The 22791-nt window shown below is 42.7% G+C and overlaps 1 protein-coding gene across 3 annotated transcripts in view; it reads left to right on the forward strand.

Annotated features, from left to right (window-relative positions):
- Positions 1 to 22295, forward strand: part of LOC137878951 (gamma-aminobutyric acid receptor subunit gamma-3-like) — a 51608-nt gene extending 29313 nt beyond the window's left edge. For 2 of the 3 annotated variants that reach the window (XM_068719485.1, XM_068719486.1), the window contains exons 6-10: positions 374 to 456; positions 5566 to 5703; positions 10770 to 10922; positions 18034 to 18230; positions 19594 to 22295. In XM_068719485.1, coding sequence (XP_068575586.1) covers positions 374 to 456; positions 5566 to 5703; positions 10770 to 10922; positions 18034 to 18230; positions 19594 to 19875 — 853 coding nt within the window. In that variant the 3' untranslated portion in view covers positions 19876 to 22295. Of the gene's footprint in view, positions 1 to 373; positions 457 to 5565; positions 5704 to 10769; positions 10923 to 11637; positions 11699 to 18033; positions 18231 to 19593 lie in introns of those variants that run through there. The other variant, XM_068719488.1, reaches the window with a different exon arrangement.
- The last annotated feature ends 496 nt before the right edge of the window (positions 22296 to 22791 follow it).

Here is a 22791-nt window from a genome sequence, read left to right on the forward strand (position 1 = left end):
CCTAATCCCCTCTGTCTTTGTGCTCACCGTTGCTTTCCCAAAACATCTGGTGTATTGACTTGTCCAGTGATCATAGCTAAGTACTCCTGTTGTTAGACGCTTGCATGCCTCTGGGCCCTGACCCGTGAGTCAATGCCGTCTTCGCCCCAAAAACATGTCCGACGCTGATGATTAAGCAGTTCTGTCATTTTGAGGGATTTCGCACATCAACGAAGCAACCGAGTGTGGTCCTGCACCATCTGGTTCGAAGCCAGCGCTCCGTATAGTGCAGTGTGAGAAGTGCATTATGTGATATTGTGCATTCACACTCTGACAAACACCGAGATATTAAGCCTTTTTTTAAAGTATTTCTCTCCCTCTCTCTCTCCTTCAGGATGACCATCAACGCAGAATGCCAGCTGCAACTCCATAATTTCCCGATGGACGAACACTCCTGTCCCCTCGTCTTTTCCAGCTGTGAGTACTGGCAATAGCATAATGCACGCACACGCACAAACATGCACATATTCGTGCGTAGCTCTGCCTATACATGGAACACCTGCTAAAGTAAAAGCCAAACTGTTCCACCTGAAGAGCACAAACAAACCTTTTTTTTTTTCTTTTTTTTTGTGAAAGGTCAATTACTGTCAGCGCCACACAACTTTGCCTCACCACAATTTTTTTAATTTAGCGAGACATTTACTCAGACTACATGGAGAAATGAGCCCAGCTGCTTTTGATTGAAGGAGGGAGAGTTTTGGGAAGAATTTAAAACCTGCTTTGACTATATTTTTAAATATATTACTAAATAAATACTATTACTGCCTTCTTCAGTCATGATACAGAGAGTAGCAGAAGGAGTGTGGGAGCACTCAGGGCTAGTTGAATATGTTAGTCTGGTCTGCTTGACTCATCGATCCCCATGGAGGTTTGACCAAGTGTGAATCTGTGGCCCCCGATCCCGGCTCTGAAGCAACAGCGCTGCGTGTTGACAAATCCACGGCGCTGTCCGTGGTGCTGAAGTGCAGAACTGAGAGCTCCTACGAGTTACACCTGCATTTCCCACGCATTCAAATTCTGACCCAGCTAGGTTTCTATTTCTTCCTCCCACATCTTTCACCCTGATTATACTTCAGCCTCCCAACGGCTCGCGAGAGTCAGATGAGGAGGATGAACTCGATGCAGAGAGGCACAGTGAGGACCGCCGCGTCAGTAGAGCCACTACCGACTCTCATGAGGAGGCTTAGCTTCGAGTGATCCTGGGATTTACAGCCACACACACTGTTTACTCATGTTCTTTAGGCATGAAAGTGAGGAAAAAAAGATCAGACGTCACAAAGTGTTTCAGAATAGAGACATATTTTGAAATAAATGTGTAAAGATTCTGAATTCAACAGGAAGCCAGTGTAGACCAGGATTGGGGTCGCGTCTCTTTGAAGCTTTGGTCAAAATCTCAGCAGCGGCGTTTCAGACCCTTTTTGAAGACGGCAGGAAATAGAAAAGATTAATCATCTCCTTCCCAGCTTGAGACACAATAGGCTCACACTTAGCAATATTTTCCTGCTGGAAAAACAGAAACAAATTAAACACTTCCCACGTGGTCCAGAGTCAGCGCCTGGTCAAAAGTGACACTTAAGTGTCTGACTGAGGGCTGGACGGATGAAGGGAATGAACCGGTGGCGTAGATAACGACCTGTGTTTCATCAGCTTTAACACATCCAGTGTTTAATGTGATTTAGAGAGATCAAGGAACAATTTTCTATTACAACACATCCACATTTTTATATCCGAAATTGGCTACGCATTACCTCAGCCCTACTGTGTTGGGGGAAAAAAACAAGTTAACTGTATGAACTATGTCTATGTTCCTGCACATTTAAGTGGTTTAGCGCCAGAATCTATGGCTTGATGACTGCATTAGCACTACCAATGGCTTGACGCTGGCGTGAGATTGGACTCCCCAAAGCGTTTATCGTCCCATTAACCAGTGCCTTATTAAGTTACCTCCCACCTAAAAAGCAGCAAAATCACATCACGACGGGTCATTCTGTCGGACCAAACATCTTCCAGTGCTAGATATGATTTAATGAAGGTCATAATCATCACCTAATGCGCTCACAGATGGCAGAATTTATCACACACCATTGTATAACCTCGGCATTGAGTTTGGCTAATTACTTGACTACTTTCACATCACAGTGAGAGTGGATGTAACTCTCTCACTGCTGGTGGTGAAAGAGCTATTGACCGCAAATGGGCTTCCATTATGCCTCTGCTCTCAATGAAAGGATTTGCAGTAATAACCCTTTTTTTTTAGCAAAAACGGTGTGGATGGAGGTTTCTTTTCTTTTCTGTAGCTGCAACAGCGAAACTTCCCCGATTTTAAAACCTCTATGTTTTGTTTTTTTGATGTAGATGAATTCTGCCATTTTGATAGCCAAGTAATTAAACAAACATATTTTGATTTAAAAGATAATAATAATCACTGCATAATTTCACGGCGTACTGTAGACTTTCGCTTTGGCCTCGCAGCAAAAGTAATGAATACAAATGCACATTTTTGCTGAATGATCATTTTCTTCTTCTTTGGAGTAATATTAAATCCCCCTGTGCTTTATTTCAGAGCACAGCTTATTGTTAAGCAGGACTTGATTACTCTCGATGTTCACGCATTTAGAAGCTCTAAAGAAATAATTTCTGAATGCTTTTAGATGTCAAAGCAGCTTCCGTACATCAGGGTGATAATGGAGCGACAAACACACGGACCGTTCTGACACGCTGCCATCGACCCTCTCTGTATTGCGTTGCCGTTAATGTGTTATGATACCGTAGAGGCCCTAATGCACAAAAATGTTCCGTCTCTTCATCGTGAAGCAAATTAAAAGCCTTCCCGTTACGACTGCAATCAATCTCATTAATAACAGTATAAACATGATGCATGCCTTGATGACCTCACTAATCTATCTCATTAATTCTTAATATGTTTTGATAGCGGACGTTTTTTTGTTTTTTTCCAAACACCCTGCAAACTGAATTCATGGCTTTTAAGCGCTCTCGTTCTAGTTCATTGTAAGTGTAATACATTAGGAATGATGACAGGTGAGCTCAGAATAAAACCCTTAACTGTGATTACAGGGACCCATGCAGTTACCCACACCACAGGCATAGCCGCAATCACTTCAAGCCTAAAGAACACCCTCTGTGATGCTACATTAGTAGCATATTTACATTCTTAGCGCACATACCATTATATATGAGTAATGTCAAATCAGTCACAATATGCAGGCCGTGATTGATGTCTTGCTGTGTGCAAGTGATGGCAGAATGTACGCCACTGTCAGTACATTTCTTTGCTCCCTGTCAATCAGCTGACGGCTACAGGAAGTGCTAATTTGTCAGAACTGTGGAAAAGCACAAAAATAAAGTTTTAGCATGATTTTGCTCACCTGACCCTATAGACTGCAAAGTCTGTGCTCCATTTAAAAACAAGACTCAGAGGCTACAGTCATTCCAGCGGAGCTATGAGCTAAATGCTACCTCATTGTTAGCATGTCGGCATGCTAACATTTGCTTAGCTTTAGTGTTGAGTGTGAAAGTGTGTGTGTGTGTGTGTGTGTGTGTGTGTGTGTGTGTGTGTGTGTGTGTGTGTGAGACAGCAATTATTCGGTCATTACTCTTGTTGACGGTTAAGACGTCTCGTATGCAAATTGGCATAAACTAGCGACTCTAAGAGCAGGCTTGCCACTAAATGTATTTGTAAACAGTGGGATTCATCCTCTTGGGACCACGAATGTCTGTACAAAGTTTCACCTCAAATTGAAGAGCAGTGAAGCAAGCAGCATATATGAATGCAAGATGTATATGGTAAACAGGGCTAAAACCATTCAGAAGTGTTGAAAAGGCAGTTTATTTGCTTATCTATTTTTCAAACTGATCACTTCCCAATACAAAATGCACAATTAACCACCTCTCAGTGCTGTTACATTGTTGGGCTTGTTACATTATTTGAAACCCCTTCATGAGAAGTTTTCAGTCTGGTTTTGTGTTCCTCACAACTTTTCATCGGAAGTTTGCCGTTTGGTGTCGGCGTAAAGAATAAGGGAAAGAATCCTGAATGCTTGCCGTTTTTTAAAACAAATTCCCAAAGCAGCTGACGTTGGAAATAAACTGTCCCTGACCTTCTGTACAGGTGTGGCTGTTGAAAAGACTCGCTGCTCTGCAAAAAGTGGGGGACATTGTGCCTGGAGTCGGCTGTTTTCGTTCCATTCTCCTCACAATAAGTTATCTTTACTCGACACGCTGTAGTGCGTTTCAGACGCAGCCTGGACACCGATATGCAGGCGTGCTGGAGGGAGATAAGCATGGTTTCCACATCCGAGACAATGGGATGAGCTTTTGAGTTCGGCAGCCATGAAAACTTTGTAGTGGGATACCTACTCAACCGCACGGCAAGTTTCCCCAAATGTTGTAAAGGAACAGATGTTTTTAATAGTTAAACGCAAGAAACAAGAATTCAAATCCCTCATATCTCTACTCGCGTGATATTGTTTTCAACCGCACACATAACAGGACTGTGTTTACGGTAATACGGCAGCGGCGGAGAACCCTTCGTGATATTTGCTTCCGGGATCGACGGGACCGATATCAGAGGCAAAGCAGCAGAAGAGGGTAGCTTATGTCATTGTGGAAGAACGTGTTGCTTCAGGGCGATTTCAAAGGCATGAAATATGAGTAACCCGTTGTAGCTATGAAGATGCACTGGTAACATAATGATAATACTGTTTGCAGTGAAGATGATTGTACAAACACACCAAGAGAAATATGATTGCAATAATGTTTGCCATCTACTGTTTATGTTTTGGGAAAAAACCAAACAGATGTCATGTTTGTGATTGCTCTTCTTGGTTCTAGATGTCCTCTAAATGAGACCATTTTACATAATTGAGTGTGGTTACCACTACAGGGCTCAACAGGACCGGCTCACTATTGCTGTCACTCGTTTGTTTTGCTCTGTAAAATTGCATCAGCTTGTGAAATGAGCCCTTGCTTCTTCTTTATTACACCGTTGTTAGCTTAGCATAGTCATTGTACTTGTGAGCTCCACTTGGCTCCTCCAGGGAAAAAGCACTTTGTCCATGAGCGATGCATCTAACACTAGAAACGAATATTTTTAACATTTCTATGAGTAAAAGCTGAGCAATTTCATTTGATTTTCCTTTTTCACACCCAGGATGACCGTATCTTGCAATAAAGGCTGCTCGGTATTTTCTACCATTTAAAATATAATTTCATTCAAGAGCACCCTTGAGACCAATTGACTTGAAATAGATGAAATTATTCCACTGAAATTAAGATTTTAATTTGAGTAATACATGGAATTACATAGGAGACGGGGTATTTGTCCACCCTGGGTGCACTACAGCAGTAATTGCTCAGTTGGTCTGCAGTCCACTGAGTTGCCGATGAAAACTTCCTGTATGACTTTGTGTAAATCAGGTATAAATCATGCATACAATCAATGCTGCACCGCTGCATTGATTCTTCCTCTTTCGCACCTTTTGACTCGCTCTCTGTGTCGTTTTCCAGACGGCTACCCGAGAGACGAGATCGTGTACAAGTGGAGCCGGACCTCGGTGGAGACTTCGGACCAGAAATACTGGAGGCTCTACCAGTTTGATTTCATGGGGCTCAGAAACACCACGGATGTGCTCACAACAACCGCAGGTAGGCAAGATCAACAGACGATGATATAAAACTGTATTCATCCCTTCAGAAGCTCTTTTCAGCTCCCTCCTGCCTTCAGCGGAGGTCAAAGGCCAGGTTTCAGCTGCACACCAGCTTTCTGGAACTAGCTTGCTGTTCAGCAGGCTTCAAAATAAAACTCTAGCGCTGCTCGACTGCCTCGGTGCCCCAAGCTTTGCACAGGTTAACATTAGCACCGTGCCCATAAATGTAATCATAAAACTACAAGCTCAAAGCTCATAAGTATTCCCTCCGGGTGCAAGGGCAAATAGGTTTCTCCACTGACATTAATCACCAAGATTAAAAAGGACGTTTAATTATTCACCCCTTTTCCTCCTCTTTTCCCATGCTTTCAGTGCGGTTATTAGGCCTTGTGTTCTTTGATGACTTCATTTAAGTGTGTTTGGGAGGCACAAAGGAAGACTGTTGTTCCAACAGGTGTCCGTAATTAAACCCAGGACTGGCACGGGGACGGAGCGGTTCCTAATCCATTTTTAATGCTTTCACGTGGCTGATTCTAACGGCTTAATAAGCGGAGCATTATGAATGAGGGAGATGGAGAAAGAGCATGACGTAGCGATTGTTAACCGCTCTTAATCTTGTTTGTGAGTTGCATAATCCTTCTAGTTTGTGCCATACGGTCTTTTGTCTTCGGTGCATAATGTGACCTAATTCAGCTTTCTAAGAGCCGAACTTCCGTTCATGAATATTGGAGGAACAGGAGCGCTCTGCAAGGTTAGGAAGGAGATAACAAGGAGTGGCATCCAATTAGTAAGGAGCTCAGTGGGAATGAGTTGTACAGCTTCATTTTGCACTCACACATGACATGTTCAAATCAAATACATTCTTTTTAACCGACAAATCGGTTTAACTATTACTCCCCTTGTGAAAACTCATCAAGCATCCTGTTTATTCTAATGAGAACTTGTATCTTTGTGCGTCTGATCACACCAGGAAAAAAAAAAACAGGTGACTGAAGAGCATCCTGACCCCCGATGGCCGCATCGTCACAACGCAGCCGAGCTCATTTTCTGCCGAGATGCTCAAAAGCGACGGCAAACCTACACATCTGCCTCACGCTGTTCAAGAAATTAGCAGTTTTCTCATTTATTACCTAGTTTCTCTTTCCTGTTTCACTTGCCGGCTCCATCTCCACACGCATGATGATTAGATCCCCGGCTAAAAATACCTATCATTAATTTACATCATGACAAACTGCGAAAGTGCTGCGTTTGTCTTCCTCTCCGTCTCTTATTTCCTCCCCCCTCTCTCTCTCTCTCTCTCTCTCCCGACTCTCCAGCTTTATCCTTCGCCCCTCATAAACACATGAGAGATGGGGCTGTTTTAATGAGGACAGAGTGGACAGATCCACGGCCACAGAGCCACCGGGGACCTCCGCCACAAATCCTCCGTCGTTATCAATTCAGCCGCGTCCTTTTCAAAAAGGCCCCACTGCGGAATCCCAGACACTCCAGCGCTTTGTTCTACTATCCCCTCGCAAATTCCTCAAAAGCTCCCGTTATGCCATTTTCTGCAGCTACATTGCAGAAATGCTGATGTTCTGTCTTTTTCTTTCTTTACCCTGGAAGTTCTTCAAACGCCTGTTGTAAAGAATCCGTCCGTGAAACAGCTGACAATCCCATGCCCTGTTCTCTGATTGCATCGTCACGCGATAGGGACGTTCAGTGTGATGCTCCTGCTCTGCTCATCAAGCTAGCCACTTTAAAATCAGGCACGCAGACATTCAAAAATAAACGTATCAATTGTCCAATCATAGCTTAGCAACTGTGATTCCTTCACGTGTTGAAGATGTGTGCGAGAGATGCTCGGTTATAGCTGAAGTACGTTTATTTGAGTTCACTCTCCGGCAACCAGCCAATGTTACATTACATTTTTATTTGCCATACTTGTTCTGGTTTGAAAATTATATTGTGTATTTAGCCACTACGTGTATATTTAATACCCTTTCACAAGGTTTTCCTTTTAAAACAAGTCTGCTGGAAATATATATATATATAATTTTTTAAAGCCATTTTGAACAAATCCGAGGAGATAACGTTAGCTTAATCAGCTAGCCACAGTCTTGTCATTTCAGCCGACAAAATCGATCGTCAATGAAATCAAGCAACCATCCTTTCAAATGTTTCTAGAATGTTGTGTTATCATTAAAAACTGCATTCAAGTACATCACGACAAGACGAGAACATGCATAAAAACAAAGTACGAGTCACCCAAACTCATCCTAAAGCCTCGCTAGCATTGCTTCAGCTACCTGCTGCATAACAAAAGTATATCTGATTGTGCTGCTGTAATCAGGTTCATAACTGAATCCTTGATAACCATCCCACAGTGATGCTTTAGTTTACACAAACACACACACAGAAAAGATATCCAAACGTGGTGCAGGGAAAGAAATGCACTCGTACACAACTGCAGTAATGTCAAGTTAATGAAACGGTTTCCCCCAAAAACAATTCCTCACGGCTTCCAGACAGAAAGCCGACCTGACCGTATGGCAGACAGAGTCTGTAGACAAAGCTAGAAAAACTGTCAGCTGGGGCTAATAAGTATTCTGCAGGAGTGTGTAAACAGAGGGGCTGTTACTGTCCTAACAGAATGGAAACAGAGGGCTTGTTTGCTACAATGCAGTCTCCACACTGCACACGGTTATAGACGGTCCATCTGGCTGTGTGCTTTTTTTTTTACTTTATAGCCTCCATACAGTCCTCGACGCAAGCTCACCATTATCATCCTGCACAATTTGCAAGAATGACTGTGCAAAATGACGCTTATCTCCTGTGCATTAAACTGTCAAATTAGACAATCTGTTTTGTCCTGAGAGGAAGTCGAGCTGCATTGAAGTGTTGTTTAATTTACCCCTGTTAGTATCTTTAGATTGTTTTTTCAGACCAGCCAGCATTTATGTTCAATCTTAACCCTCTCTGGATTGCTTTAAAGGAACATGCTCTTCATCTCGGACATAAATGGCTATAACTAGACCGTTATATTTTCTTCTTATTTTGTGTTGCGCATACTGTGTTGTGATCAAGATTTCCTTTTGTTATAACATCAACCTGGTAATTTGCGGTACTCTTTGTGATGTACAGTTAATTAATTCTCTTTAGTACGGGATCGGATTACATGCATCCTTCCTTAATGGGCTATGAAATGCTCTCTTTGGTCTTACTAATAGCATTTTTGTATTGGCAACCATGGGATTTACAGAAACGATTTAAGATGAATAAACGGTGATTAAATGTACCGTACATATTATCTTTATGTTCCACTTCCACACACTTTATTACCCGATGCTTTAACAGTAATTCTTCCAAATGAGTCTTTTCTTAAGCGCTATCTACACAAGTGTTGTTAAACAAGTTACCCTTGAGCAAAAAACATGAAAACCAAATACAGAAATTATTTGTTGTTAAATAGTTTGTACATAATGTGTAGTAGGACCTTCGCCTGCATCTGTTATTAGTCTCCTCCTGGTTTTAATCCTGTCCAGAACATAAGAAACCCGGAGTTTATCATATTAGATTTTCACTTTTAATAATCCACATATTTCCTACATTATCCACACTTACCACTCTGTACGATAGGCCCCCATTAAAGGGGAACATCACCTAAATGACCTCCAATGTGTTACTTCCATGGCCGGGGAACGTTCAATGAATGTTTGTGAACGTGAGCTAGCTTTTAAAAGTGAGAAAGTGGTCTCACACTAGTTATATAACACCTAAACATAATATATGCCAATCATCCAGTAAAAACAGTGAGCAGACAACATGTTGCATGCTGACATTTGGCATCGACAAACACTCCTCTGCAGCGGTGTCACCATGACACGGCGCTCATTTCTTTGCACCTGGCGATCAAAATGGTTATTTCAGTTCTACGCGGAGCATGAGGTGAGATTCAGCTGCGGGCCGAGGACAAAAGGTCTTCTTCCACAGATGTTTTAGTCAATCCGACATCCTTTTCATGGAAGCGCCTGAGTGGCGGCGGATTACAAATCAACGATCTTCAGTGACATTTAAAGTAATGCTCGTCTGATGCGTAGCACTTTGTCAAGGTTACGGAACAATGGCTTCTGTTCGCCGAGTGTTGTGGCTCGATGTCTCCCCGCCGCTGTCAATTAACGTCCCCAGAAAGAAAGCGTCCTGCTGTTAGTCAGACCTGTAAAGAGGCAGCAGAATGGAGTCCGTCCCTATCCCCTCACATCGGTTGTGACAATGTGACGAGTTCTTCCTCGGTTTTCTGAGCTCCATTGAGGTTTTTCACTTCACTCACTGCAATATTCAGTTGTTTAACTGAATATCGTGTGTGTGTGTCTCTCTCTCTCTCTGTGTCTCTGTCTCTCTGCTCCTTGTGAATCCGTCAGTTTGTGTCTTTTCCCCATCTGTCTGCCGTCTCATTTGATCCAGATTATTTTACTTTAAGCAATTACAGATCTAATTCCAGACCATCACACTAAAAGTAACACTTCTCTGATGTCTCGTGTGAACAAAAAATAACGACTTTGACACATTTCAGTGACGTTTATCGTCTCTTCGCTGCACAGAAGCCGTTTTGATTAACGTCACCGTAGATCTTTAGACACTTCTAACGGTCTCATTAGAAAACTGTCTGAAATGGTTTCAGCTAAACTCCGCTGACACTAAATGGCTCTTTTTGTGTGTTCCTCAGGGGTCACTCTCCGGCCCCTGGCGGTACTCCTTCTTACAAAATCTGCTGACTAATCTGCAGACTGTCACAGCTGCTCTAATAAAGTGCAGGATGGTAACACTCGTGCAGTGAAATGTGGTTCTGGCCTCTGTTTTGATGAAGAAGTTGAGAGCGCAGCGTGATGGAGCCTCCAGCTCCATGCCAGCGTGCTGCATCGGTGATCCTCAGGGATGACGTGTGTTGTCCATGGGTGGAGTAAAAAAAAAGTGTAACTTAAATAAAAGGGTCACAGATGCAACTTAAAATGGTTACTTCTCACTCCTGTGTGGGGCTGTGTTTAGCACGTTAACGTTTATTTTGCATCTCTTCTCTCCTGGCAGGTGACTATGTGGTGATGAGCGTGTACTTCGACCTCAGCAGAAGAATGGGCTACTTCACCATCCAGACCTACATCCCCTGCATCCTGACTGTGGTCCTCTCCTGGGTCTCCTTCTGGATCAAGAGCGACGCCACGCCTGCGAGGACGGCTTTAGGTAACACACCTGCACCACCCGTGTGGCTGCGAGGGGAGCTGCACGCGTGGAAATGGCTCATATAACGTAGTCCTCCTTTGGAGCAGTAATTTGTTGCAATATGTTTTCTCTTAACACCCGACAAATTAAGTAACTCGCTTCTGTCCTGTGGACGATTGGTGGCGGGGAATAGTGTTAATGTCCAATACTTGCTTTAATTTAATACTTTCACCAGATAATATGAATGTTTCTGCCACAGCTGAGTCTAATATGAGGAAAATGAATCGGAAATTGGTGGCAGGATTTAAAGGTTTTTTTGATAATTCATATTCAATCTGAGATTTAGACCGCTTGATAGCAAAAGCAATAATCTCTTTTTGATTGGTAACTGAAATATTATAACTCAGCCTTTGTTGCAGTAGTTATTACCGGAAAAAGCCATCATATTACTGGAATACTTGCACATCACTCAACATTGTTGTGGAGTGAGAGAACAAAAAGTGTGTGTGTGTGTGTGTGTGTGTGTGTGTGTTTGTGTGTGAGAGATATGAGCCACTCATAAATGAATGTGCATGTTTCACCTTGAGCTGTTCATTAAGCCTAATTTGAAGTGCGTGTCCCATCAGTGTTTGTTATTACCGTTTCATGCTTTATTGTGTTGTTAATCTTATTTTCTTTGCATGAGTTGACAATTGTTTTGAGTCATTTTCCTCCCCCGCTGCATGCCTACCATCAGCTTATTTGCTTTCCTGTGGATGATGTTGTGCTGGCGGTCCCTGTTTGAGGTGGAACTCAAGGTAAGTGTGTGGCGAGGTCATGTCCATGACAGTGTACTATATAGAGTGAATATATAGACTGAATATCTAATTGGCAAATTCAAAAACCACCTTAGGCGAGGTATCCATCGTTTCAATATTTAACAATTTAGTGGAGAACGCAGGATTAAAAAAAGAACTAAAACCAAATTAGTTTAAATTTGCGACAAAAAAATTGCAAAGTAAAGTGATATTAGTGATTTAATAGCAGCAGATGTTAACAGTCCAGACTAGTAGATAAAATTATTAAATAATGGTATTTAGTGCTTGCCTTTAACATAAAGATGTAATATAATATAAAATATGAAGCAACAATTAGTAACATGACATGCTATACTATGTCAATTATGACGATCTCTCCAGTGTTGTGAAGGAGCCCCAGGCGATTGTTGTTGCACCACGCGGCAAACAGATCGACAAAGGTGGCAGGAACTAAAGCGAGTTAAAGCGGAGGTGTAACTAGTGGAGAGGAAACCCTGATCAGTGGACCAGAATGTAGAGACTGTATTTGCATCGCCAGAAGCCTAACCTTAAGGAGAGGGCTGGATGGCGTTGAAAGCACTGCAGAAGTCAGAGAACTTGATTCTCACAGTGCTGCCCTGCTTCTCCGGTGAGAGATGGCTACCTGTAAGAGCTCGCATCCAGTTTAAGACTCTGGTGCTGGCCTACAGGGCAGTGAAAGGAACAGCTCCTTCCTATCTCCAGGCCACGGTCAAGCCCTACACCCCCGCCCGACCACTTCGCTCTGCTGCCTCGGGGCGATTGGTTGCCCTGAGCCTTCCACTTAGCACTTATTGTATTCGTATTACTTATAGCACTAACTGCTCTTCTTGTTTCTGCACTGTACTTTGCCTCTGAGTTATGCTCTGCTTCATGCTCTTAGATGCTTGTTTGGAAAAGGAGATGTACTTATGACTTCTGGTGACTAGTAGTTCTTTTGATTACCAATGTTGATGCACTTATTGTATGTCGCTTTGGATAAAAGCGTCTGCTAAATGACTAATGTAATGTAGATGATGATGGCGACATCCTCTTCTCTGATGTTTGGTTGCTATGCCAATTGCAGCCGGTCCAGGAAAGCAGTCAGCAGGGTCCTCAGGTGGGACAGGACCAGCCTGTCGAAGGTCTTCATGACTTGTGGCAGAGGTCTGTAGTCGTTGAGTCGATGCAGGAGGTCGTCCTCAGCCTCAGGGGAAGGTTGAAGTTTAAGTACCCTGGCCCACTAGCTTTGATTGTCTGGAGTCTAGAGAGCTCCCTTTCCACCTTAACCCAAAGAACATCTTTAACGATATATGCATTTATCTCTCGATGCGTTCTCTGTGCTAACTTTGCTATCAGCGCTAAACACAAACTAGCACTGAGGGTGAAGGGAATGTTTTTAGTGTAGCGGAGGGGTTGCTCATGTACTCTGGGGTGGACTTGGTTGCAATGTACCGCCGTAAATTGTTGTATAAAGTAGAAGTTAAAACGTCCCCTCGGCTCTCTGGCACTTTGGTAATACTTGTTGAAGGTTAGACTCTTATGGATGAGCTTAATCCGGTACCGCCTCTCCAAAACCACCGAGACGGCTCACACAACTCTGAAGTACTTTAATTCCACTCAGTCCTCAGTCTGCATCAGCCTGCCAGTCAGCCAATATCACAGAAGGTCATTTGGAACGTAATAAAGAAGTTCTGTCCTTCCCGATCCGTTATCAAGCCCAAAGAGAGAACTTCACTCATAGTTGAACAATAAAGTCGTCTCATGTTATATGGAATTCATTAATAAGCCAGCGCTGCTACTCAAGCGTGCGCGGCGCCAAATGGAGCCTTTGGTCTCGTGCCGTTAATGAAAGCTGATGATAAGAAGAGATTGTGTTGTGCGTTCTGCTCACGATACTTTTTGTTGTTAGGTTGATGACATGGTGACAGTTGAACATCAAAACAGTGTGAAGAGAAAAAGACCAAGAGTTTTTTTTGTGCTGAAATACTGCAACTGATTATTAAGTCGTCTGTATCTAACAATAGTCTCGTAACTAGAAGTTTTTGCTTCATTTGGCTAGGCTGCATAGGAAACATTAAGGGTCGTTGGGTCGCAGTTATAGCTCTTAACAGCTTGTTGCTGTTATTTGACATATCACTCTGCTCACAATGTGTGTGTGCGCCCGTCTGTCAACCTGTCTGTCTGGCTGCTTACCTAAAAAAAAGCAGCACAGTCGAGGCTTACATTACGTGGGTGGCGGTGTGATACATGACCAAAGGCAGTGAAAAGCTTGTGATCTCCCTCAAACAACAGGTAGCGCAGAGAAGCAAGCTGTCCCAGTCCTGATAAACATCCCCATTTGGCTCAACAACAGAAAGTCATTTAGCCTTTCTTCTCGAGCACATCGCCCCCGTTTTCAGGTCGGCCTGAGACCTGATCCCAGAGCTGAAAGGGAGTGAGGGGAGATAAGAGGGGAACAAAACAAGACTGTTAAGTGAAAGGCTCTGGCATGTAGCGCCAGGTGGGAAAATGTCAGTCGGAGGGAGGAGGATCGGTCGGACAGCGGAGAGGTTGAAGTGGAAGAGAAAGGCAGGTGATGCCGCAACCCCCACCCAACCCCTCAAGGCAGTGTGCCTTGACAAGCTGCTAACATGTTCCAGGTGGTATTTCCAAAGAGCCGTCACTCACCTGCTATTCCTTCAGCGGCAGGACCTGTGGATAGCAGAGAGGTGGAAGTGAGAGAGCTCCGGTTGATTCCCATTAGACCTCAAAATCTGGAGCTCAGATGGAACCTGACAGAGATATGGGAGGGTGGGAAATAAACCCACCTCCAGGCACAAGTTGAGAATGTAGCGCTTGAGAGGGTGACAGAGAACTGGAGTTCATTAAATTGATTGATTGTAGTTTTTCTTGGGAGGAGAGTCTCCGTTATCCACCGTTTTAACTGGAACTGTTTTAAACCAAAGGATTTGCTTCAATACCCAAACAACTCCCTGTTTTTAGTATCTATTCATCTCAAATATTGGGCCTTGGCTTGCAGCAAGTACTGGCGACAAAGGAAGCTTGTTTGTTATGGGAGTGGTGGAGGAAAAAAAAACAAGGTTTTCCTGTGAGAGCTGTCATTCACACACATGAATGGTGTCAATGGTGATATGTCGGCTCGGCTGTAAGATCTGACAATGTTGCTTGTGGAAACTACCAAGAAGGCAGCGAGTTGAAGATAGGAGGTAGTACAGAGACATCAGTCCCTGAACTGTGCTGTGAAGAGATGAGGAATCTAAATGGGATTCTCTCTTCACCACAGACACAAACTCATGTTTGTTTAGGGTCTAAAGGAAAATAAACTTCATATACTGTAGTAAAAATGAAAGTTTTCTCTCATATATCACGGTGTATAAATATAGAGCTGACCAAAATGCATAGCTGGGTAAATTATAGACGAGTGCCAAGTGTCTCCTTGGTCATAGGGGACTCATGTCGGGCCGTCTCACTGATTACATGCATGGCTTTAAGTCTAGGCCTCTACGCAGTGTGTGAAACACCTTTAATCTGATTAGACTGAAGTTGCCATGTGTAGCATTTTAACCTCAATCACGAGGCCATTAATTTGTAAGCATCAGCATAATTACCACAAACAAACAAGCTCTCGCAGAGGAGACTGTCGGCTCCGATGTGCACTGCATCGTACTTTGTGTCGATGTGCTGGAGTGCTTCAGAGTTAAAACCAGGAACGCCTTCACTTTTGCAAATAACACACACTTTTATTCCACTTCAACTGTTCTCACTGCATAATTTCAACCTCACATTAGCCTACTTTGTCAGAACATATATATTCACTGTTATTTGGGGCCGCAGTGATCTCTCTCTTCTTGCTATTCAAAACAAGCATACTGATACAAACCGTAGTGACAGCCACAGAGAACTGAAACTGGCCAAAACGGGTTCATAATCACATAATGCTTCGTCTTGGCTTACTGTTTTTGTATGCGCGAAAGTTAGAAATTGCAGCTGTAATATCGAAAAACTCAAAATTCAAACCTCCAGCTTTATAGTTGAATTTTGAAAAAAAGAAAGAAAACACTGATCTGGAGTCCAAATAAAATCTATGCAGTCTTGTGACCCGGCCACTGGTACTCCTCAGTCCTATTTATAGACACTCCACCAAGGCCAACGTCTGTTTTATGCCGTCTAATCTAATTTTGTAAATGCATGTACAATAAAACAAATCTGTGCTTTCTTATTGCTGTGATTACACCGCGAACATAATTCTGCACTCCGTAGCATATTTGTTTTGCACAGGCATATGCACTGGAGCGTTTCTCACTTCTTTGTGATGGCTCTTGTTTTCTGTCTGTAGATGTGAGACTTGGGAGTGTTGTTCAGATCGCCTGCACAGACCGAATTCACCCTGTTGCTATGGCATCATGTTGCGACAATTCCCACAGAATGAATGAAACTGTACAAAGAAAAGGTCGGCACCTTGATTTGATTTGGCAGCGAACTGAGTAGCTTGTGATTAAAATAAAAAAACGGAGAGCAAGATAATGGTGTCAATGCACTTGCTGTTTTCTTGAGATCACACTGTTTACAGGACATTTGAATTTGAACAGAAAGTAAGATTTGGGGCATTGGAAGCAGAGTTTTTTTTCATTTACCTAGTTTGGTGTTTAAATCTAATGAGCTGGCGAATAAGAGAAAGTCTAGACGAGCACTAAACCAAAGGAGGTAGCTTGAAATAGATGGGAGCAACTCGTCTCTATGGAAACCACAGGCGAAAACAGTGGCACACTCTGCCACGAAAGACATGTGGGAGATGAGGATGAAAGGGACACGGAAGAGAGAAAGGGAGAGGGAAAGACGGCAAGCTTACGAGGATGATATAGATGTAGATATCAATGCACCCAGTGGGCATTAATGTCACTGGGTGCATCTTTCTTTGAGAATTGATTTCATTTTGCCAAGCGAAACACAATATTCTCCTTCAAGACACCATGGGGAGTAGTATCTTAAACAATAGCAGTGATGACACAATGAGTAACACAAACCTCAAAAATTATCTTCAATTACAATAGTTATTTACCAGTGTGACAATTATTTATTGATACCAGCCACTATAACAATTTTACACCTATTTTAGGAAAGGTTAGTTACCTCATGAAGTGATTAAGGAGGCTTACGGATCTGACTAACGACACTTGACCCCAAAGACCAGTTTGTTTGATTAGTGTAAACACTTAATAATACATCAGTTGTGAAAACTAACTGTACTAAGAAAAGTAATTGGACTACTATTTATAATCGGATGGATTGGAAGGCATTTGTCAATGGTGCCTTCTCTTCAGAAATCTGCATAAGCACGCAACACACAACAATGTCATCCATTGTCATGGGTGGCAGTGCATCGGCATGGCATTCGAAATGTATTTGTGGTATACTATGTCAAAAATACAAACTTAGTATTAGTGTGTTGAAAATTATAATAAAAAGTAAAAAAAAAAATTAATTGAACTGTAAGAAGTCATAGTGTAGCATGTCGAAAAAAGTCAAAAAACAATCATAGTATTTTATGTGGAAAACAGTCATAGAATAGCCTGTCGATAACAGTCATAGTATAGCCTGCCGAAAAAAGTCAAAAACGGTCATAGTATAGCATGTCGAAAAAAGTGAAAAAAAAAATAGTATATTATGTGGAAAACAGTCATAGAATAGCTTGCCGAAAAAAGTGAAAAAACAATCATAGTATTTTATGTGGAAAACAGTCATAGAATAGCCTGTCGATAACAGTCATAGTAGAGCCTGCCGGAAAAAGTCAAAAACGGTCATAGTATAGCATGTCGAAAAAAGTGAAAAAAAAAAATAGTATATTATGTGGAAAACAGTCATAGAATAGCCTGTCGATAACAGTCATAGTATAGCCTGCCGGAAAAAGTCAAAAACGGTCATAGTATAGCATGTCGAAAAAAGTGAAAAAAAAAAATAGTATATTATGTGGAAAACAGTCATAGAATAGCCTGTCGATAACAGTCATAGTAGAGCTTGTCGGAAAATCTGATGCAGCTTCACTGTAGAGAAGATCTTCTTAGATATGTTAGGCTGTGGGAGAAAAACTGATTCATTAATTATTCTACTTCACCACACTCACAGAAAATCCCCACTTCAGCTGTTTAATAGAGGCACAGGATTGATGCAAGAATCTACCCAGAATACCCCATGTGCATTATTGATAGTGATTAATAGACCTCTGCCCACATGTTGTATAATCACTGACTTTGAAGTGATTGGGTCACCCCAGTGCTGGTCAGCTATCCATCATAAATTATTTTTACGAAATATTTATTGCTGCATTACCTTCCTAGGTATCACCACGGTGCTGACCATGACCACCCTGAGCACAGTGGCCAGGAACTCGCTACCTAGAGTGTCCTACGTGACGGCTATGGACTTGTTTGTCACCGTCTGCTTCCTGTTCGTCTTCGCTGCGATGATCGAGTACGCCATGCTCAACTACTACTCCTACAGCATGCGCAGACCTCCTGCCAAGATGCAGAGAATGGTAAGCCTCTGGTGAATGTCTGAGTAATGGCCTGGGACTGTGTTATAATCCACCTCCGCTAATTTTTCTCTTTGAGCACAGCTGCAGAAGACAGCCTGATGAAAATCATGCATCTTTCATCAACGTCGTTTATGTGACTGGACAGAAAACGAGCACAAAGCCAAACAACCAGTAGTCCTTCTGTGTGGGTTAAGGCTATACGTCTGTGCTAATAATGATCTCATTAGTTTAAGGACAGTAGCTTCATGGGTGTCATAGCAACCTTGGCCGTCGAGACCCATGACATCAGTACCAATGGTTGTGAGGTAGCTGTCTGGACGAAGGAAAACAAAGGGATAAAAAAACAACGCCTTGGAAATCAGAGTCAAAATTAAATAAGCATTTCAATGTCGACTAATGGTGCCATCAGACACTCGTTCTGATTGAATCCATAGGGTGTCGATATCTGTCAGTTAAAAACATTTCTTGTGCAACAGCCTGATGCTCTGTGTAGGCGTGCTCAAGGCTTTAACGGCAGCAGCGCACATCTACAAAGAGTCAGCCACTGCTGCTGTCATTTCCCTCTCTCGCTAAAAAAAAAAAGACTGTCAGCTCGGCCTGAACAATTAAGTTCTGTTACATTCAGTCCCCTCCTCTGCATTTCTGGCTTAGTGCTGTGTTTTGGCCTAGTCTGTCTGTGGGGAAGTCTCATATTTCCCTCCACCCGTGTGGCCCCTTTGTGCCTCCCACTCAGTCAATTCTGTTACTCCACAAGACTTATTTCTCTCCCGCCTCCCACTCTTCCTGTAAGAGCTGTGCAAAGATTTTTGCCCCAATTAGGTTGTCCAATACAATTTTAAAAACATCAGGGAGGAAGTCACACAATTAACTTTCTCGGGAGGTACTCATTGAGCATTCACGTCGTAAAATTCGGACTATAGCTGTGTATAAAAAGCATAACAACAATTGTTTTTATGTTTGAACAGTATTGTACTTCGATATATATTCTATTCCCAAAAGTTAATCTGAATTATTTTTTTAAACACTAGACATTACTATTATGTATACTGTCATCCATTTTGTTGTTTGTTAGTGTAGTAATATTAGTTCTAAGTGATAAGTGGACACATGTTGAGATTCTCCACATTTGTATTCAATATTGTATACTGGCTCTCAGCAATGTAAAACAGTGATAAGTACATGTGTGTTTATAGACCTGCCATTATGAATCCACTGCCACTAATCAATCACTCCATTAGAGGTGGCGCAATTTCTCGACGGCCGCTTCAACGCACCGACAAACACACCCTGATTTTCATTACCTAGTCTTGTTCTTGAATTGCAGTGTACAGCTAATAATAACTCTCGCTGTCATCCCGTACAGGCCTACTCAGCTTTCAACATGGGCCACGCCCCTCGCTCCATGATGCCCGTGGGCAACTCCCTGTTCTGGCAGGACTACGACGACAACTGCCTGGACGAGTGCCTGGACGGGAAGGACTGCAAGAGCTTCTTCTGCTGCTACGAGGAGTGTAAAGAAGGCGGCTGGAGGAAAGGACGCATCCACGTCAACATCTGCGAGCTGGACGCCTACTCGCGGGTTTTCTTCCCCACCTCCTTCTTGCTCTTCAACATAGTCTACTGGGTCAGCTACCTCTACCTCTAGTCCGTGGACCCTGCTGAGACAGTCCCCGCCACTTTGCTCGTGATTTAACGTCAAAACTAAGCGTGGGGGAGGAAATAAGGTGGATCCGCTCTGTGGGGATTGTGAAAAGACACACGTGCGCCACGATGCTTTGAGCAGTGGCACTCCGAGGACAACAAAACGCTCAGCAGAACAACGAGCCGCCAGCCAGCACCCGTTTAAGACTCTCAGAAACCAAACGACAGACAGATGGGACTTCGGAGACGTGGTTGCATTGCTGAATCTTGGTCATCGAGATGGCGAAGCACCCATAGTGCCTTCTTTAGAAAGGGTGCGGCAGCGAGAGACCCGGCTTCAGAGTTCCCTCCATTATCTTTATTACCTCACATGCTGAGCTGTCTATCCTTTGATGAAACAAACCCAGAAGACCACTTCTAACAACCGTCATTCATTTTGTAGCCCTCTAGAATTAGTTTGACTTTATAATTATAGCAGCGGTTGTATTTTAACAGCAGGTCAACTAGCTCAGCCATCAGTTGGTACTTGTTGAACATGAGTTGGTGTCGGGGCAGTGGCTGTCTCGTAAAATCTTGTTTATGCTTAAACAGGCGATGCAGGTTACAGTAAATGCCAAGAAGATTTGGATGTTTTATAATAAAAGCTGGGTTACACGCAAAATGTTTAAGAACTGCGTAAAGACATGCTAATCTCATCCATACTCTGTATAGTACAGTAAATGAATAAACAGATTAGAGCAGAGCTGGTTTCTTCCTGACAACAGCTACATAAAAACCTTTTCACATTTTACACCCTTTTATTCTTATTCATACAGAATGCTGTTGTATTATTAACAGGCCCTGTGTATTATTGCCTTGGTATGAAAGACTTGTTCAACATTTTGTTAAATTCTCAATTAGTGACCGGAGCCTTTTTACCTCAGAGGGCTTTATTTCAGACCTGGCTTCTACTATTACTAGTTTACAATTTGTCTTACTAAAGTCAGTGTGAAGTCCATTTCCACAGCAGAGTCATAACATGACTTTGCCCTGTTCCTAAATGAAACTTCACACTTCCAGAATTGACACATTAAAAGTCTAGGAGCCATGTCTGGCCATAGAAATTGTTCACAATATACAGTATATGTACTGTATATTGGCACAGAATGAGCTGCAGAACTCCCATACAAACATATACTGTACATGGCCCGTTTATTTTGCATTAGTCATTCCCTCTAGTTTCAAAAGAAGAGCTTGAGTGCATAAAATTGTCTTGATGAAAGCTTCAGTTTCTCTCATGTCTTGCCACACGCAGGACCTAAAGGTACATCTTCTAGTGCCCTGCTGGCAATGATCACAGATGCTGTAAAATAGGTTCTATATATTGTCCGTACACTACACTGTAGGAAAATGGACGATCTGGGATGGCTGTCGGTGACTCTTGCTGGAGTCCACGACAGCAAACGCAGGGACGGACGTTAGCGGCGGCGTTACGCTTTTGTTCACTGTTCTATGGTGTTTTTTGCAATCGTTTGGCTTGTAGAACAATCAACCTCCACTTTACCCCCCCCAGTATTTGTATGTTCAGAGAAAAGCTTTTATGTACGATGTATCTAATTAATGTTTCTATTTTCATACCGTTCTATATGGAATGTAAGTTAGGCCAGTAGCGAGGCCGGAGTCAATCTGGTTCCAGTTCAGTCAGTTCAAGCAGCCTAAATGAGTTTATTCCTCGGGGTCCTACATATTCATGAGGCCTCCAGACACATTTGTGGCCTGTCCAGAGGTTTGCAATTACAATTCAAACCACCTCGAGTGATGCTGGAGAAACAGCTGAGGGGCTGTTACACTGCGGGCAATTATTTACTCTGCTGTGGTATCACATCAGAGACGGTGACGTTTCATCAGTACTTTAGATCTACCTATAGACATCTATCCAAGAACTGACTGAATTGACCAGAGCTTGGCCCACACTGCAGTAAACTCTCCTCACCTCTGATATTTCTACTACACTTTATAAGTGTCTTGGTCCATTGAGATACTTCAATAAAACAAAATCACTATTTTCTACGTCTTAATGAAAATCACCTGTGCGTTTTCAGCTGACTGTATTTATAAAGCTTCTTTGGCATCAGAGTACTAACCCGGGATCAGCGCTGGCGAGCTTAATGAACTCGCTCAAGAGCCTCTTCCGGAGACCTCGTCACCCCAATTAAAGCTTTCCCTGCTTCTCTGAAAAGCGGCGCGTCAGTCGCGCCACAAAAACATGTATCTGTATCTGCTTTGTCCTGCGAACCTGATTTGATTTATCGGTGAGGTCTCTGGGGAGGGTGTACTCTTGGGATCATCACTCTTGGGGGAAATATTTTATGAAAACAGGATCTAGAGTGAAAATAGGTATCTTTTTTCTAGTGCGTGGTACATTGCTTATATTAATAAATAACGTTTTGGTCAAGTGCTACTGTGGAGTCTTTTTCTGTATTATTCAACTGGAAATTCCATCATTGTCGGGTTTTACGCTTCTAAACCACAAGTGTATCTAATCTACATCCTGCTTCTGATCGACAGAAATTGTTGTTTGCAAAGACACCGGGATGCATGTAAAGGGATTCAACTCTTTGACCGGTCTAGTCTCAGTTTATCTTTTTCACCTCAAAGAGCTTTACAACACACAACGCTCTCTCTCTCTATATATATATACTTCAGCCTTCCAAGAGCCACACACAACATGCAACACCGTCTATCCTTAGACTCCCGATTTGAATACAGACAAACAGCCCAAAAATAACTTCAGAAAGAGCGCAGGAATGCCAACGGAGGAGGGATCCCTGTTCTGGGACCAGTGGTGCAAGAAGTCCTCAGATCTTTTACTTAAAGAGGCAATCTCGAAGAGATTCATTAAATAAATCTGTTTAGTCACACTCGCCGAAGGAGGTAACAA

This window comes from Cebidichthys violaceus, unplaced genomic scaffold (genome assembly GCF_023349555.1).
Source record: "Cebidichthys violaceus isolate CVI_PGR_0920_01 unplaced genomic scaffold, fCebVio1.0.p SCAF_24, whole genome shotgun sequence".
Lineage (NCBI taxonomy): Eukaryota > Metazoa > Chordata > Actinopteri > Perciformes > Stichaeidae > Cebidichthys > Cebidichthys violaceus.